Genomic DNA, 19,239 nt, shown 5'->3' with positions numbered 1-19,239 from the left:
AGCATAGGGAAATCAAAATTGAGAGTAGGAGTGTGCTATAGGCCTAATGACTCTGATGAGTATAATAAGATATTGTACAGGGAAATAGAGTGGGCCAGTAAATCAGAGAGTCTTATAATGGGGGACTTTAATTTCCCAGATATTGACTGGAATTTGTGGGTTGGTCACTCGCACACTAGCAAGGCTTTTGTGGATTTATTGGATGATTGTTTTCTACATCAGCATATTCGTGAGGCAACAAGAGGGAGCAATACTCTTGATCTGATTATCAGTAGTGATTCTTCATGCATTAAGAACCTGCAGATAAATGAACCACTAGGTGGCAGTGATCACAGTGTGTTGAAGTGGGATTTACTCAAGGAGGTAACTACCATCAGAGGTAAAGGGAAGGGTTTTTGTTTTCGTAAAGGCGACTATGATGGTCTGAGACAGTATTTAAATTCTATACAGTGGGACCAACTGATGATGTTACCAACAGCAAACTCAAAATGGGAAGCATTCAAGGAACTAATCTTGGAGGCTACCAGGCTTTACATACCAACTAAGAAATATTGTTCAAGGTTTAGGCCTAAATGGTTGTCAGATGAACTAATGAGACATGTGGCAGAGAAGAAAAATGCATGGGATACATACAAATTAATGGGTGACATGGAAGCCTATGATAGATATAAGTTGGTCTGTAACCAAGTCACAAAGGAGATTAGGCAGGCAAAGGCAGACTATGAAAAATCCTTGGCAAAGGATGCAAAGAAAAACAGAAAAGAGTTCTTTACATACTTGAACTCGAAAAGGAAAGGGATGAATCAGATTGGTCCACTGGATATTGATGGTTCAACAGTTGTGGATCCTGCTCAGGTGGCTAACAATGTAAACGAGTATTTTGCATCTACATTCACGCATGAGGAGTTATTCAGGAAGGAGAATGATGTAGGTAAAGTAAACATTGGCAGTGAGCTGGATGATTTTGTAATAACTGAGAGGAAAGTGGAGGAGAGATTGTTGAGGATAAACATAAAAAAGGCACCTGGGGTGGATGGGATCTATCCAGTTATATTAAAGGAGGCAGTAAAGGAAGTATGCAAACCCCTAGCCATAATTATGAGAGCTTCTTTGGACTCAGGGGAGGTGCCCATAGACTGGAGATGTGCAAATGTAACCCCAATTCACAAAGGAGGATCAAAGGCTGACACAAGTAATTATAGACCTGTTAGTTTAACTTCTGTTCCAGGTAAATTAATGGAGGCACTGGTTAAAGAAGCACTGCAGGATCATCTAGACAAGAATTCAGTTATAGCTCAGACGCAGCATGGTTTTGTTAAGGGCAGGTCTTGCCTGACCAATTTGATTGGATACTATGATGTAGTCACAAAAGAACTGGATGCAGGGAATAACTTTGATATTATATATTTGGATCTTAGAAAGGCTTTTGATACTGTTGCACATGGAAGACTGCTGCACAAATTGGAGCAGTGTGGCATTGGAGGCAAATTGCTGCTATGGATAAGGGGATGGTTGAGTGGCAGAAGACAGAGAGTGGTAATCAATGGACACTGCTCAACGTGGACTAATGTTATTAGTGGAGTTCCTCAAGGTTCAGTGTTGGGTCCGTTGTTGTTTTCGGTGTTTATGAATGATATTGATGATGGGATATCAAGTTTAATGTCCAAGTTTGCAGATGATACAAAGGTTGGCAGGGTCGTTAAGGACAATACTGACGCTATGCTGCTGCAACAGGATCTGGAAAGGTTGAACAGATGGGCTGAGAGGTGGCAAATGAGGTTTAACATCGACAAATGTAAAGTGCTGCATATGGGAAACAGTAACCCCAGAGCAACGTATCAACTCTGCGGTACTACACTGACAGTGGTGGAGAATGAAAAGGACCTGGGGGTAATTGTGCAGGCAGATATGAAGTTCTCTGAGCAGTGCAGACGAGCTGCAAGAGTAGCTCATGGTGTCTTGTCAATGATATACAGGAATTTTTCTAGCAGGGATAAGGAGGTGATTATTCCCTTGTATAAGGCAATGGTAAGGCCACATCTTGAGTACTGTATACAGGTCTGGAGGCCTCATTTCAAGAAGGATGTAGAGCTGCTGGAACGGGTACAGAGAAGGGCAACAAGATTAGTAAATGGAACAAAGGGTTGCTCTTACGAAGAAAGGCTTAAGTTTTGCAAATTACAGAGTCTGGAGACTAGACACCGGCGAGGTGATCTGATAGAGGTGTATAAGGCTTTGAATGGTTTGAGCATGCTCAATGCCAATGGGATTCTTCATCTTTCTCAGAATAATCACCTCAGAGGGCATAAATTCAAATTGAGGAAGGACGGATGTCGGATAGATGTGCGGAAATTTGCCTTTGGCCAGCGGGTGGTTGGTTGGTGGAACCGACTTCCATCACTTGTTGTTGAAGTTGATAGCCTAAACAAATTTAAAGCTCAGCTGGACAGGTATTTCGAACGAACGGAGGGGTGAAATGGGAGTGTTTTTTTTTTTTTTTTTTTTTTTGGCTGATGCTGAATAAGCTTGCTTTCTTGCATCATATGCCTCTGCTAATGCTAATGCTAATAAACCAATGTATACTCCCCACCATGACTTATAGAAATGAAACTTGGGCATTCACCAAAAGAATGGAAGAAAAGCTGAGAACTACACACTGAAGAATGGTTATTTGTTATTTTGGTTTTTAGGAGCATTAGCAACTAAGGCCATATTGCTCGGGGATATGCGGTCATCATTCCCTGACCTTTCCGCATTCTCCGTATTTGGTTGTGACAGGCTCGAACCCCGGTCTAAACAAGAATCGTGTGCTACGCACTGCCGCTCCTTCCTACCTGGCTACGGAGGTGTCTGCTGAAGAATGGAATGAATTATATTAGGAATCTGTTAGATAAGAAGCACATGGATTAGGTAGCAAACTCAAGTAGCGGACATTCCTATCAAAACTAAAGAACTAAAACTAAAATGGTCTTGGGTAGGACACAAAGCTCGAAGACATGACAGATGAACTAAGATAATAACAGAATGACACCCAAGAGGAACCAGAAGAAAACCTGGAAGACGACGACGGAGATGGACAGATGAAATTAATGAGTTAGTGAGTAGTAAATGGATGGCTATTGCACAAAACAAAAGGAACTGGAAAGTTGCTGCAGAGGCCATCATCCTGCAGTGGATTAAAAATGGTTGATGATGATGATGTTGGTAACGTCATCAGTTGGTCCGACTGCATAGAATTTAAAAAATCTCTGAGACCACTGTAGTCACCTTTATCTGTGGTTACTTTATCTGCAGATTCTTAATGCATGAATAATCCCTGCTGGTAATCAGATCAAGAGTATTACTCCCTCTGGTTGCCTCTCAAACATGCTTCTGTAGAAAACAATCATCCAATAAATCTACAATAGCCTTTCTACCCACAAGTTCCAGTCTATATCTGGGAAGTTAAAACCCCCCATTATAAGCCAATCTGATTTACTGACCCGCTCTGTATTTCTCTGTACAGTTTTTCGTTGTACTCATCAGAGTCATTAGGCCCATAACACACTCCTACTCTCAACTTTCCTTTCCCAGTGCTTATGTCACACCAAACTGGCTCAAAACTCGACTGTCCGTCCATGTCAACTGGATGCACTTCCTTAGATTTTATGCATTTCTTAACAGCATCCCCTCCTCCCCTTCTGTCTTTCTGTGCACATTGTACTCCCCGAATTCCAAATCTGCATTCCTTATCTCTGTGTGACAACATGACTCTGATATCCCAACAGTATCAGCTTTTGATGTCTTCACCAGCACCTCAAATTCATGAAATTTATATATTATACTCCTAGCATTGGTGTACATGCAGGTATACATGCACCTGTTCTTACTCTTAGGTACCCTGGCACTATCCACGTACTTATTTGTTCCAAGATGATTCCAGCACTCCTTGAAATCTCCAGCACCTCGCTTTCCGGGCTGCTACTCATTCCAATAGAAGCAGTGCAAGAATCACTTTCGCATCTGCCTGTGGCTACTGTTAATCTATTGGTGTGTGAATCCCCCCCCCAAGCTAGCAGTTTTCCGACCCACCTAACTCTGCATCGATAGCATCAGCAAATATTCTTGCACCCTTTCTATTTAAGTGTATCCCATCCCTTTAGAAACAATCTCTGCTGTTAACAATCACAGACCACACTGAGAAAAATTTGACCCCATGGGCCTTGCACAATCTCTCTCTTGGCCGAATTGATGGATGAGGCTCTGTCATATACTCCCTCTCATGTCTGCAGAATTGCAGACCATTACAAATTTAAACCTTAACTCCTGACTTTTTTATTTCAATATTGACCTGTACTTGTTAAATAATTCTACAGATCTACTCTTGATGTCATTTGTGCAACAAGTACAACAGTATCACCCTTTGTGCCCTTAAAAGATGAAATCTGCTTTACAACATCATCAACATTTGCCCCTGGCAAACATACCGTGGTCCTAATCCACCTATCCTTTTTGCAGAATATATTTCTAGACAATTGAGTCATTGACAATAACCAGCTCCTGTGGTACCAGCACATTCTACCCTGAAGGTTGCCACTGTGTTGCCTGATGCACAACATTGAGCTCTGGTATTGAGTTGGGCAGCTGCGAGTTTGATGGGGTCTCCATTTCAATTCTTTCAAGGGCATCTACCCTTCTCTTCAAACTCTCATAGACGTCCATCTGAACGCTGAGTTGGCTCCTAATTTCTTGACACTCTTTGCATCTAGCACACACACACACACACAGACATCCTCCTTGGCTAAATCATTTCCTGTTTTAGAAAGTCTGCAAACATTTCACAAGTTGCACATTTTTTTCGGTTGTGATGCATTGGAGAGTTGTCATATTGTTATTTGTTGTTATTATTATTAGCCATATGGTGCAAGGAAGTCTGAGGCTTATGCTGCACCAGCCAAAAAAAATGTCCAAATTACCCTGAGAGAGAGAGTCAAAAGTAGAAGAGAATCACCAAGAAAGAGAAGATGTGACTGCTGATCACAACATCCAATTGATGAAAACTTTCATATCAGTGTATTATTGTGTTTTTAAAATTGTATATAAACTTTGTTTTAGTTATTGAGCAGTTTTAATTGTACAGTGTATATATTTTAACAAATAAGCATAAGGACAGTATGCAGTGCACAGAAAGAAATTCAAAAATATATGTTAACGACAATGATTACAACACTAAGATGGCTAATGTTCATTTACTTGCCTAAGATGCCTAATGGTTATTTAAATCTTTTGTTAAAGAACATAATCTTCCTCTGGGTTGTGCTGATCATGCAGGCATGTCCAGAAGTATGGTTCTCAATAGTGAAATAGCAAAAAATATGGTTGTGAAAGATCTAAAAACAGTAGGAATTGTTAGGGAGTGAAGAAGTGGTAATGGCTTTGAAAAATATACTATTTTCAAATGAAACAGATGGCAGTAATCAAAGTGATTCCATGCTATTTCCCATTGCGGTCACCTTTCATTTAAAAAAAAAAAAAAAAAAAAGGAAAAAAGTGGATGAATATTTAGTGGAAATTTACTGCTATCTGCAAAGAACTGCTAAAAGGAAAGGTCGGCAATTTCAATTGATGCATACTACCAAAGTAAAAAATACAAAATACAGTCTAAGCTCTATATGACAACCCCCAGGGGATTGTGAAAAATGGTATTTATATCGGAAGGATGTTATGTCAATTGTTCATAAAATGAGCAACAAAACAAGTAAAAGCTTGAAATTTTAATGTAATTCTATTAATCTAATGTAGTGTAATCTTATTTATAATATGTACTTCAGTATTAAACAAGAAAATTATGATTGTAAATTTTGCGTTGATTGTAGAGTGCAGTAAGGTTACAATTAAATTGTAAATTTCACTAAATAGGTTACATACCTGTCAGGACCTAACAAGAGAACTGTTTCATACTTTAAAATAATTTGTGAAAACCTGCTGTTTCAATGGTAGAGCATGTTTTAAAAGAGAATTATGTAGGTGCATGATAGCAGTTATTTCAATTTTGCATTTAGGTTGCACGTGAAAAAATCAAAGTACAAGTTCAGACCATTGATGAGTATCTTTCACTGAAACTTTTTGTTCAACCACAATAGGCTTGTCATCTTCATAACTACAAATTTCGAAAGATTACATTACATCTGCAGTGAGTTCCTCTTCGTTCACGCATATCCTGAAACGTTCAGTGTCTGCGTCCACTTCTGCGTAATCTTTGAAACTTAAGTTTTCCTTGTGTGTTTAGGCAATGACACACATGTTCAAATATTACTCCCCTATTATTGGACTATTCTTCACAGTTAATGGAGGAAGAAGCATTCAAAACTTCACACTTGAGACAATAAATCCAATGTCAATTTCACATTGAATTTTGCTTCCATGATATAGCACAAAAAGGATGCCTTTCGCACTATATAAGTAGTTTAATTTATGGGTAAACTATGGTACGTCTATACCAATATTATATAGTAAAAAATGAACATAATTATATAAAAACAAACAAATATACAATTATAACATTTTAATCAGTGAAACGGTTGGTTTGATGTGAGAGGCACAGTTTTTTAATATGAGGGTTTGTTGTGGATAGGCTTACTCTCAGCTTCTATTCTACCGACTTCAGTCTATCTTTTTTTGTTTAATCTCGTTTAAAGTGGAAAACCCTGTTTTGCACAAGTAGGAAGTGAAAAACGGCAATAAATTTCTAATTGCCTTTTCCGAAATTCGTGGAAATTCATTTTGAATTTTGATCCAAAATTTGCCCATATTAGTGTAATTAAAGTGAATTTTCCAGTGACTGGCCACTACAGATCTCAACCAATTTCTTCTTCCTCTTGCAAATTAAGTTCTAACGTTGGAAGGTTGTTTGTTGCAAATGGATTACAAATACCCACAAATATTTTTTGGTATCAAAGGAATGAAAGTAATGCCTAGTTTTTTGTCTTTAACAACTCTAATATTTCGCTTATTACATTAATTATTTTAGTATAATTCATTTTGACAGTCAAGAGAAACATCTAAATTTTTTTCATTTACACATTTTTCCCCATGTACTCAACTTTTCTTTAAAGGTGAATAACTTGTCAGTAGAAGTGAGTAAATGTTCCTGTTTGCCTTGCCTGCTGATATTTAATTTATTAATCTGCGTGAATAAATCTGCTATAAAAGCTAATTTACAGCACCAAATTTCATCACTTAAATAATCACAAAATTCTGATTGCTCCAGTGAAAAAATTTTAGCATTTCCTTACGCAACTCGTACATACGCATAAGTATCTTTCCTTTTGATAGCCACTGAACTTCTGTATGCATTTGTGATCATGATCAGACTCCAGTTCCTTGCATAATTTTCTGAAAATGCATATTTTTTGTGATCTACTTTTGATATAATTGAGTGTTTTAACTGCTTGATCAAGTACAAGTTTTAAATCGGGTATGACTATCTTCACTGCTAGAACTTCTCTGAGTCAAAAACAGTGTGTTGTAATAATATTTGAATTGTGTCGTTTTTACTAAGTTTACACATCCTTTTAGTGCTCCTGTCATTGCGGGAGCACTATCAGTACAAATGCCTACACACGACTTCCATAATATATCACGCTTTTGTAAATAATTATTCATTACTTTGGAAATATGTTGGCCGGTGAGTTATTTACAACTAAAAAATAAATAATAATAATATTAATTGTGCCATTTTCGATAAACCTGACAAATGCTGTTAATTGAGCTTTCCCGCTAATATCTGTAGAATTATCTACTTGCAATTCAAACAGTCGCCTAAAATTATTAATATTTCGAACAAATTTTCCTTCGATGTCATCGGACATTTCTTTTATATGCCTGCTAATTGTGCTGTTTGAAAGTGATCTATCATTATTATTATTTTTTATTTTTTTTTTTTCAGCTTCCTCTCCCAAAATACTTTTTGCAATTACCTGACATGCTGGTAAAATCACTTTCTGCGATCAGTTGAAATTTTTTTTTTTTTTCCCCCACAAGTTCGCCTACTCAAAAGGCTTCTTAAGCTTTATCAGATATTTTAGCCATACTATAAAATTCTGTTCCTTGTTTTCTAGTAGAGACCTGTAGTCTTTTAAAATATTCTAAAGCCCCGGGGGAAGATGAAGTTACTGTAGAGTTGTTAAAATTGGGAGGAAGAGACATAACACAAAAACTGGCAAGGCTCTTCACAAAGCGCATTAGAAAAGATGTGACGCCTAAGCAGTGGAATAATGCAATCATAGTTTTGCTGCATAAGAAAGGAGATAAATCAGAAATTGGAAATTATAGACCAATTAGCTTGTTATCTTACATCTACAAGTTGTTCACAAGGGTCATTACTAACAGATTAGAAAGAATACTTGATAAGAATCAACCGAAAGAGAAAGCTGGCTTTAGGACAGGATTCTCAACTATGGATCACCTTCATGTAATATCACAGCTAATGGAGAAAGCAAATGAATATAAAACACCATTATGCCTGGCATTTGTGGATTATGAAAAGGCATTTGACTCCATACAGCATAAGGCAATGTTTCGGGTACTGGAAAGACAAGGCATAGATACCCCATATATTATGATTTTGAAGAAAATATATGAGAACGCTACCTCCTTTATTAGACTAGACAAAGACAGTAGGAAATTTAAAATCGAGAAAGGAGTTCGACAAGGAGACACAATATCTCCGAAGCTGTTTACTGCTGCCCTTGAGGAAGCTTTCAGAAGATTAGACTGGTTGCAGAAAGGAGTGAACGTGAATGGAAAGTACCTAAACTATTTATGATTTGCAGATGACATTGTGGTCATAAGCCACAATCCCAAAGAATTGGAGAAAAATCAGTTATGCACAGTTAGTAAGGATTTTGGACTAAAGATGAATATGGTTAAAACAAAAGTAATGATGAACAAGTATGCCACAGAAAGGCACATAATGAGCAAGGAAACCTGAGGCTTATGCTGCACCAGCCAAAAAAAAAATTTCCGAGTTACCTGGAGAGAGAGAGAGAGAGAGAGAGGGAGAGAGGGAGGGAGGAATCACCAAGAAGGAGAGTGATGATGATATCCAGCTCAAGACCCTGGGTGTGCCAAGCCCATACTAACCAGATGTGAGCTCCTTGGGTTAATCATAAATATCATTAATAAATGCAGGGAAAAAAAAAAAAAAAAAAACAAGCCCAGCACCAAATCCTGGTAGACTCCACTAATAACATTAATCCACAAAGAACAATGTACATGATAACCCACTCAACCCCATCGCTTGTGTCCATAGCAGTAACTTTCCTTTAGTGCCAAATTGCTCTAATTTATGTAACAGTCTTATGTGCAACAGTATTGAAAGCTTTCCTGAAATCCAAGTATTATCTTTTATCCAGTTCATGACTGCATCATCGTGTCCATTCAGATTGGTCAGACAAGATTTCCCCTTAACAAACCCATGATGTTACTGAACCTATATAACATGATGTTATATATCTGCACCCCTGCCTGGATGGGCCTGCATTACTTCTTTAACCACTGACCTCATTATTTTCCCTGGAACAGAAGCTAACCAGTCTGTAATCACTTATGTCAGCCTTTAATATTCCCTCTTTATGAATTGGAGATAAATTTGCACATCTCCAGTCCACTTAGACTTCCCTGAATCCTAGGATTCTCATATAATTATGGCTAAGTGTTTTTGCTTACCTTCTTTGCTGCCTCCCTTAATATAATTAAATAGATCTCATCCACTCCTGTTCCTCTTAACTTGAACAGTTTCTCTTCCACTTTCCTCTCAGTTATTACAAAATCATTTAGCCTTCTATTAGAGGTTGATAAACTTCTGGCATTCACTTTGCTAAGGTATTCCTCATGTGAATATAGATGCAGAATACTTGCTCAGTTTGTCAGCAACCTGTGCAGGATTATCACCAGTTGAACCTTTGATATCAACTGGGCTAATATGATTAATCCCAGTCCTTTTAGTGTTTGTTAAGTAAAGAAGTCTTTGCTGTTTTTCTTTGCATTCTTTGCCAAAGATTTCTCATAATCTGCATTAACTTTCCTAACCTCCTATGTGACTTGATCACAGACTAGTTTATGTCTACCATAGATTTCTGTATCACCTGATAATTTATATGCACCCCACGCATTTTTCTTCTCTTCCACAAATCTTATCAGTTCATCTAACATACATTTAGGTCTAAGCCTCGAAGAGTATTTCTTAGTTGGTATAAAAAGGCTAGTAGCTTCTATACTACATGCACATGTGCACGCACGTGCAACAGTTATATAAGTTGTGTATAATGGAATTAGAACAGTGCTTTTAATTTTATATGTGAATTAATAGTATGAAATTATTAAAACGGAAATTTTTATGGTTATTTCTGTTAAAACATGTTTTTCAAATTATTGTTTATATTAGGAAAATAACCATTTTTAAGGGAGATGGGATGTTTTTACAGAGAGGTAATTTATTGCATTTGTAAAACTGTAAACCTTACAAGAACTTAAGGTTTCTTAGTTATTTTACAGAGAGTGGTGTGTTTAAATGACAAAATTATTTCCTGCGTAAATGAATAGTTTATGAAATAATTAAAAATGGGAAATTTTATCTAATCATATTAGCTTCAACCTACTGTTTTTTGCTTGGTTTTTTTTTTTTTTTTTTTTTTCTTAAAAAATATAATTATTTTTAATTTTAGCATGTTTAAGAGACAGAGAGAGATGATTTTTTGTATATAGAGATAACATTGATAAGAGTGAAATTTTTAAAGTGTATTTCAAATCAATTTTCTTAAATTGTAGGTAAAGTGCCTAACATATTGTCTCATGGAAAAAGAGTTACTGCGGTTAGTAAACATTTGTGTGGAGCAGCTACCGGTAAGTTTGATGCAATCTGTGCTAGGTTGCAGCTTTACAAAACCATAGTCTCTCCTGTATGAGAAAGGGGACATCAGATATGATATCATAATTTGTTCTGCCATTGAAATTTAAACCAAAATGGTGTTCATACCTCTGAACTCTTCCAATTTAGTTAGAAAAATTTCAGTAGTCGGATGTGTCTTCTGCCTTTTTTTTTTTTTTTTTTTTTGTTGTTAGGTTTAGTTTTCTTCTGATTTTTAGCTGTTTTTTATTTTTGAAATATGCAGATATGTTGTTTTCTTTTATTTTATTTATTTATTATTATTTTTTTTTTTCAATTGCAATTCTGTGAATTCATTCAATAACAGCTCTGCTCATTTTAATATAATGACCACATGCCAGTTATGTCTCTGGGAAGATTTGAAGCAGCATCAAATCTCCCCAGAGGATGCGGTTATTGTGGATCGAGCGCATGGGTTCTGGAACCGTAAATGGCTCAAGAGCCTACAAATCTGTTCATCCAATCACAATATTATGAATAGGGACAGAGGCATGCGTATGCATCCTCTGTTTGAAACTATCATCCTAAGTACGGATGAACGGTTTTGCTTGAACTGTTCCCGAGCTGTTTCCGCTTTCAGTTCAGACCATGCACCGACTGAACCACATGTATAAGTACCGTGAGCCTGTTATATAAGGACGTGCTGCAGGAAGTTTTGCTACTGCTGAGGAAGGAAGCCGATGCTTCCGAAAGCTCCTGATTTTTATCGTTTTTATCCCGGTTTATTTTAGTGTATTTTAATTCCAAAAATAGTATCACCAGTCAATACAGATTGCCAGTGCAATGTTAAGTCACTCTGTTTGGACATAAGCACTGGGAAAAAAACAATGAGAGTTGTATGCCAAATGAATGCAGTGGGTATAATGAATGAGTATATAGACAAATAATGGGAAATCAAATCAGAATGTCTTATTGTGGGGGATTTTAACTTTTCTGTTACTGATTTCATATTGGAATTACTGGATCAGCTGTTTGTTATTTAGTAGAATACATCTGGACTTGCTAGATGACTGCTTAGAGTGGCTATAAGAGAAAACAATATTCTTGATCTGATTCTCAAGAGTGAATTATCTGATTGGTTTGGTTTTGGTATCAGTATTTCATTTAGTCCCATGTTGATAATAACATGATAGTGGGTAAATTATTAAAATGATTTGACACTTTTATTGCAGGCTTTTCTGACAACCTTTTTTCAATCTGGATTGGGGAGGACAGAGACATTTTTGCACTTTCTTCTCACTATGATTGAATTAGTCAGCTTCTGGCAGAGGTTGCTTAATAAAAATGTCATGTCATGTCATGTCTTTCTTCTGTCAAGTCAGAATTAGTTGATTTAGTTTTCTCAAAACAAGATAAATTTTAGGGCATCAGAAATGTAAATACAGTAAACTCCCTCTATTCGCGTATTCGCGGTCGCTGATTTAATATAAAATGAAACCTAAAAAAAATGTGAATTTTGAAACGCTGTGAACATTATTGCCATAAAAAAACATGGGCGTGGCTAAAATTATCTTTCCCGGTCAAAACAGCCCTCAGTGGATGGGGGGAGAGGGGTGACAAAATCCCGGCGTGGATGTTTCTTGCTACTCCTTGTTCAGTATGTGTTATGCGCTTGTCATGGAAGGTTTCGTCGTTTGCTTTTAATTTATATGCTTATAAATTGATATACTTACAAAAGTGATAAATTTACCGTTTTGCAGTGTAAAACAGACTTTTTCGAATGTGTTAACGGAAGAAAGTGACTTTATTGTTGACAAGTTCTTTCTAACCCGTAGAAAAATATGGCCACGAATAACAAGGGAAATGTGAAAAGATCAAAGAAGGTGATGACATTAGCGAATAAAATTGAGTTATTAGACAAAATTTCTAATGGTGAAAGTGTCTCCTCAGTGGCAAAACATTATAAAATCAATGAGTCAACGGTACGATCGATCTAGAAATCGGAAGAAAAAATCCACCGTAGTGTCCGTTAAAATGCGCTAATTGCTTCAAAAATTTGCTCTGTAACACGTGATGTTAAATTAGAAAAAACGGAAAAGGCTTTAAATCTGTAGATAGAAGACCGAACTCAAAATAAAATTCCATTAAGTTCACTCATCATTCGTGAAAAGGCAAAACTCCTTTATCAACGCTTTAGCAAAACTGGTGATAGCACTGGCGGGATAAGTTTTTTAGCTAGCAAAGGCGCTGGTTTGAAAGATTTGTTTGAAATTTCTAATAAATATTACATTTAATATTAAATTGTTTCTTATTTTCATTTCGATGCCATATGCTTGCATTTCACTATGTACTGTCTATGTACATAGTCATATTATGAAGATACATATAATACATACATAGACAAAATTTTAGACTAGTTTTTCTTATATATTTCATACTTTGGAATGGAACCCCTTTATTACTATGGGAGCCATAACTCAGTATTTGCGTTTTCGGTATTCATGGCATTTCTCAGGAACGTAACCCCCGCAAATAGCAGGGGTTTACTGTACACAGTAAAATAAGTGAAGGTTTTCAATTAGCTGATAAATACTTTACTAAAAACTAAGCATATGAAAATCTGCCTTTTGAATGCAACACCCAAAGTACCCCTAGGGGGTACGTGTCCATTAGATCAAAAATGCCTTTAATTTGTTTAATTGAAACTGAAACCCAGTCCCATCAATATGGAAAGAGGGTGAAACTGTCTTGAGTGAAAGTTTCCTTTTTTTTCCCTCTCTCATCAATTTCTTCATCAAAAAGGTCCAGCAGTTGCTCAATTTCTTCTTCAGAAAGACCTTTATGAGATCTTAACAGCATGTCTAAATGTTTCACTCTGACAAAGTATAAATTACTCTGCAACTTCTGCACTGAAGAGGGGAACCTAACAATTAATAGTTCAATATAAACATCAGTACCCCTGTAGTTTTTCGTACTGTTTATATGAAGTATAAATAGAGGACAGTATAATAATTGCATCAGCACAGCAGAAATACAAATTTCATTGGACTCGGAACTAGGGGTGGGTGGGAGGTAAAACAGTGCTACCCACCTGCCATTATCAAATGAATATGTGAGAGGCATTTGAAAAGCTCTTGGCCTGAGTCTGAAGGGTTTATTTGAAGAGTCTGATAACATATTACTTTTCAACATACTCCCCTTTGGAGTCACTGCACTTTTGCCACCATTGCTTTAGTGCATCCACTGTAGTAGTGATGTCACAGTTGATGGGAAAATGAAAAATGGATAGCCAGGTATTTTTTCAAATTAGGAAATAAATTAAAGTTTGATGCTAGATCTGGTGAATATGGGAGGAGGGGAATGATCCAAGATTTCAAAACCACACTCATGCAGTGCAGCAATGACAAACTTGTTGAGTAAGTGCATTGCCATGGTGGAACAAGACTTCTTTGCCAAGTTTTCCTCTGTGTTTTTCCTTTGTTTTCTTGCAAACAATTCACAAGGTGTGTGTGTAATATGCCTGTGACTGACTGGCCTTTCTGAAGATTATTCACTAGAGCAATGCTACATCAGAATCCTATAAAACCAGTGCAGTCACTTGCCAGCAGAAGAAATTAACTTGACTTCCTCCAAAGAAAGTCAAGTGACTGCTCCTTTGTCTCTGGCCAAAAGTGATGGATCCGTATTTCATCCATGGTCACAAATTTTGCAAGAAAATTTGCTGGATCTGCTTGAAAATGATGCAGATATTTAAATACTTTGCCTTCACTTGAACTCTTGTGCATTTTTTTTGATTTCTTGTAAACTTTAGGACCATTGTGCTGACATCTATTTCATAGTGAGGACCTCTGTTATTATGTACACATGTTCAGATGAAATGCCTAAGAAACTGGCAATATACCGAAGTGTCAATTGTTGACCACTCATCTCCAGATCATGCACATTGTTAACAACTTCTGGAGTGATTGACATTGCAAGTCTTCCACAGCATGTGTCATCTTCCGGGCTCTTCCACCCTTGTTTAAATTCTGCTATCCACTTATCTCCTAACCATGGAATAGGTAGGGACCTCCTCCCCCAGTATTATACCATACCCTCGTGAATTGCCTTCGATGTTAGTCCCTTTTTTCCCAGATATTGGGTGACTATCTTTCGTCATCATTTTCATCACACAAATCCATTGTCTTTGGGTTGTAATTTTTTTTAAAAAAATGCATTATTGAAACCACATGAAACTTACTTAATGTTTAACTGAAGTGTTATATGTTAAGCACAGACATTTTTAAAACTAAACCACTACCCTTTCACAAACTTTTCAGTGCCCTTCATAAACATGAATAAACATCAAATTAGTTTTTCAGATAGTTTATATGAAGTATAAATAGATGCCAGCACAGCAAGAAAACAAATTTCATAATCAGTAACGCTGGTGGTTGCAGTGACTACAACATCCAACCGGAAGAAGACTTAAAAAAAAAAACACTCGCCAATAACAATTGAATATAAACATCATAAATGGCAATACAATATTTGTACCAACAGCAAAAAAAAACAAGTGTTTTAATTGGAATCATGCCAACAGGGGACACTGCATTGGACCACAGAGGAATCTTCAGTTAAAAAAAAACTAGGCTACAGTGATCATCGTGTTATCAGTGTGGGATTTATTTAAAGGTTAATATAAATAAATAACTGCTGTTAAGGATAAAAGGAAGAAATTTTGCTTTTGCAAAGGAGATTATAATAGTTTTAATTTTTTTTTTTTTCCAACGGTCCAGAATGTTGTTAACAAATATGAATGCTAAATGGGAAGTGCTCTAAGTAGAAGCTACTAAGCTTTTTGTACTGAGTAAGAGATATTGTTCATGATATCTGGCATCAATCAAAATGGATGCCAGATGAACTGATAAGTTTAATTGTGATAAAAATATGTACAATAATTATGCATTGTGAAGTAATAGTTGTTGTTGGATTTTAGGCACATTAGATCATATTGCACTATTATTTATTATGTCTGTACAAGTATGTGTATGTTTTTTCACAGACAGATTTGCATGTTGTGCAAACTGAAAAACCCTACTCCTTCATTCTAAGATTACAAAATTCCTCCATTCTATGACTGTACTCGAATCTAGACCTCTCCAAATGAGTGATAAGTGGCCAAACCAATATACTGTTATAGAGGATGCCTATCATAAATACAAATTACTCTGTAATCAAATGATTCATAGCTTATGCATGCCATGCTGATGAGAAAAAAAATTTTGGCAAGGAATTCAATTAATAGTAGCAGGTATTTCTTTGCATATCTTAACACTAAAAGGAAAAGAATGAATCACATTGGTCATTTGATATGAGTGATGATCCCATACAGGTTGCTGAAAATTGAATAAATACTCTTCATCTACAGTCATGAATTTTTATGACATGGGGATATCAGAAGGCTGTCTAATGCTGATGGAGAGTTAAATAATTTTAGGATAATTGAAAGGAAATTGAAGAAAAATTGATGTACCTTAAAATTACAGGTGTTTAGAGGTTGAGGGATCTACTCAATTACATTAAAAGCTGCAACCGTGCAGGCAGTTGAGCCTGTTATTTAAGGGAGGAACCTGTAGATTTGAGATCAGTAAATGTCTCTCCTGTTTACAGTGGTGGTTCAAACAATAACGTGGATAACTAAATAAAGAGACCTATAAGATTGACTGCTGTGCTAGGGAAAATAATGGAGTTAGTAGTTAAACAAGTAATGCAAGATCACTTTGATATGACTAGAGCTATAAGGCAATCACAGGCATGGATTTGTTCATAATTGTTTTATAAAGTGGGCAGTTTGACATTAGGGCCAAGTTATTACTGTGGATAAAGAGATGGTTAAGTGGGAGAAGACAGAGTTAAAAGTAGCCACCACTTTTTTTGGGCTAACATTATGCATGGGATACATCAGGGCCCTTATTGTGTTTAATATTTATTAATGATATTGATATAAATATTAGTATTAGAGGCAGCAAATGATGCATGGAAGCAAGCTTAAACAACATCAGTTGTGGGGGGGGGACACATTCTCACCACATCTTTCTATCCCCTCTAATAATTTGTCTAATTCTTCCTTAAATTTGTTCAAAGTAGCCACTTTCACAATTTCAGTGGAAGATTTTCCAACAATCAGTCACTCTGGCTGAATGCATAGTTCTCCTGCAATCATGCTTTTTAAATTTAAATTTATGTCCCCTTATGTGTGTATGTTAGCATTATTAGAGGCATGTGATGCAAGAAAGCAAGCTTATACAGTATAAGCCAAAAAACATCCCATTTCACACATCTATTCGCTCTAAACATTTGTAACCAAGTTACAAAGGAGGTTAGGCAGGCAAAGGCAGATTACGAGAAATCCTTGGCAAGGGATGCAAAGAAACACAGCAAAGAATTCTTTACTTATGTAAACTCTAGAAAGAAGGGGATGAATCAGATTGGTCCACTTGATATCGGTGGGTCAACTGTTGATGATCCTGCTCAGGTAGCTAACAAACTAAATGAATATTTTGCATCGACACTCACACTTGAGGAGTTATTCAGCAAAGGGAATGCCAGAGGTGAATTCAACTCTGGCAGTAAGTTAGAGAATCTTGTAATAACTGAGAGTAAAGTGGAGGAGAAATTGTTGAAAATAAACACAAGAAAGGCACCTGGGGTGGATGAGATCTATCCAGTTATATTAAAGGAGGCAGCAAAGGAAGTAAGCAAACCCTTAGCCATAATTATGAGAGCTTCCTTGGATTCAGGGGAGGTACCCACAGACTGGAGATGTGCTAATGTGACCCCAATTCACAAAGAAGGATCAAAGGCTGACACAAGTAATTATAGACCGGTGAGTTTAATTTCTGTTCCGGGAAAATTTATGGAGGCACTGGTTAAAGAAGCACTGCAGGATCATCTAGACAAGACTTCAGTTATAGCTCGGACACAGCATGGTTTTGTTAAGGGAAGTCTTGCCTGACCAATTTAATTGGATACTATGATGCAGTCACAAAAGAACTGGAAGCAGGGAATAACTTTGATATTATATACTTGGATCTTAGAAAGGCTTTTGATACTGTTGCACATGGAAGACTGCTGTACAAATTGGAGCAGTGTGGCATTGGAGGCAAATTGCTGCTATGGATAAAGGGGTGGTTGAGGTGGAGAAGACAGAGAGTGGTAATCAATCGACACTGTTCATCGTGGACTAATGGTATTAGTGCAGTCCCTCAGGGTTCAGTGTTGGGTCCATTATTGTTTTCTGTATTTATAAATGATATTGATGATGGTATATCAAGCTTAATGTCCAAGTTTGCAGACAATACAAAGGTTGGCAGGGTTGTCAAGGACACCACTGACACTATGCTGCTGCAGCAGGATCTGGAAAGGTTGAGCAGATGGGCTGAGAGGTGGTAAATGAAGTTTAACATTGACAAATGTAAAGTACTACATATGGGAAACAGCAACCCCAGAGCAATGTATCAACTCTATGGTACTACACTGACAGTTATTTAGAGAATGAATGGGACCTGGTGGTAATTGTGCAGGCAGAAATGTAGTTCTCTGAGCAGTGCAGACGGGCTACAAGAGTAGCTCATGGTGTATTGTCAATGATATACAGGAATTTTTCTAGGGGATAAGGAGGTGATTATTCCCTTGTATAAGGCAATGGTCAGGCCACACCTAGAGTACTGTATACAGGTCTGGAGGCCTCATTTCAAGAAGGATGTAGAGCTGCTGGAATGAGTACAGAGAAAGGCAACAAGATTAGTGAATGGAACAAAGGGGTGTTCTTACGAAGAAAGGCTTAAGTTTTGCAAATTACAATGTCTGGAGACTAGGCACCAGCGAGGTGATCTGATAGAGGTGTATAAAGCCTTGAATGGTTTGAGCATGCTCAGTGCTGATGAGATTCTTCCTCTTGCTCAGAATAATCACCTGAGAGGGCATAAATTCAAATTGAGTAAAGACAGATGTAGGATAGACGTGAGGAAATTTGCCTTTAGCCAGCAGGTAGTTGGTTGGTTGAACAGACTTACATCCCTTGTCGTGGAAGTTGATAGCCTACATAAATTTAAGGCTAAGCTGGGCAGGTATTTCGAATGAACAGAGGGGTGAAGTGGAAGTGGTTTGTTTTTTTTGTTTTTTTTTTTTGTTGATGCTGCATAAGCTTGCTTTCTTGCATCAAATGCCTCTACTAATGCTAATGCTATGTGGTATGTTAGCGTTATTAGAGGCATGTGATGCAAGAAAGCAAGCTTATACAGTATAAGCCAAAAAACATCCCACTTCACACATCCATTTGCTCTAAACATTTGTCCAGTTGTTCCAGCAATCAACTACCCGCTGGCTAA

The 19,239-nt window shown here is 37.0% G+C and overlaps 1 protein-coding gene across 3 annotated transcripts in view; it reads left to right on the top strand.

Annotated features, from left to right (window-relative positions):
- LOC150078498 (tRNA:m(4)X modification enzyme TRM13 homolog) overlaps positions 1-19,239 on the top strand; it is a 376,145-nt gene that overhangs the window by 224,728 nt on the left and 132,178 nt on the right. For all 3 annotated transcript variants that reach the window (XM_090385143.1, XM_090385144.1, XM_090385145.1), the window contains exon 9: positions 10,810-10,884. In XM_090385143.1, coding sequence (XP_090241269.1) covers positions 10,810-10,884 — 75 coding nt within the window. The remainder of the gene's footprint in view (positions 1-10,809; positions 10,885-19,239) is intronic.

Source organism: Mastigoproctus giganteus, chromosome 11 (genome assembly GCF_048544385.1).
Source record: "Mastigoproctus giganteus isolate SK-2022 chromosome 11, ASM4854438v1, whole genome shotgun sequence".
Taxonomy (NCBI): domain Eukaryota; kingdom Metazoa; phylum Arthropoda; class Arachnida; order Uropygi; family Thelyphonidae; genus Mastigoproctus; species Mastigoproctus giganteus.
The sequence above is the reverse complement of the archived record's forward strand: the minus strand, read 5'-3'. Positions and strand labels throughout refer to the sequence as shown.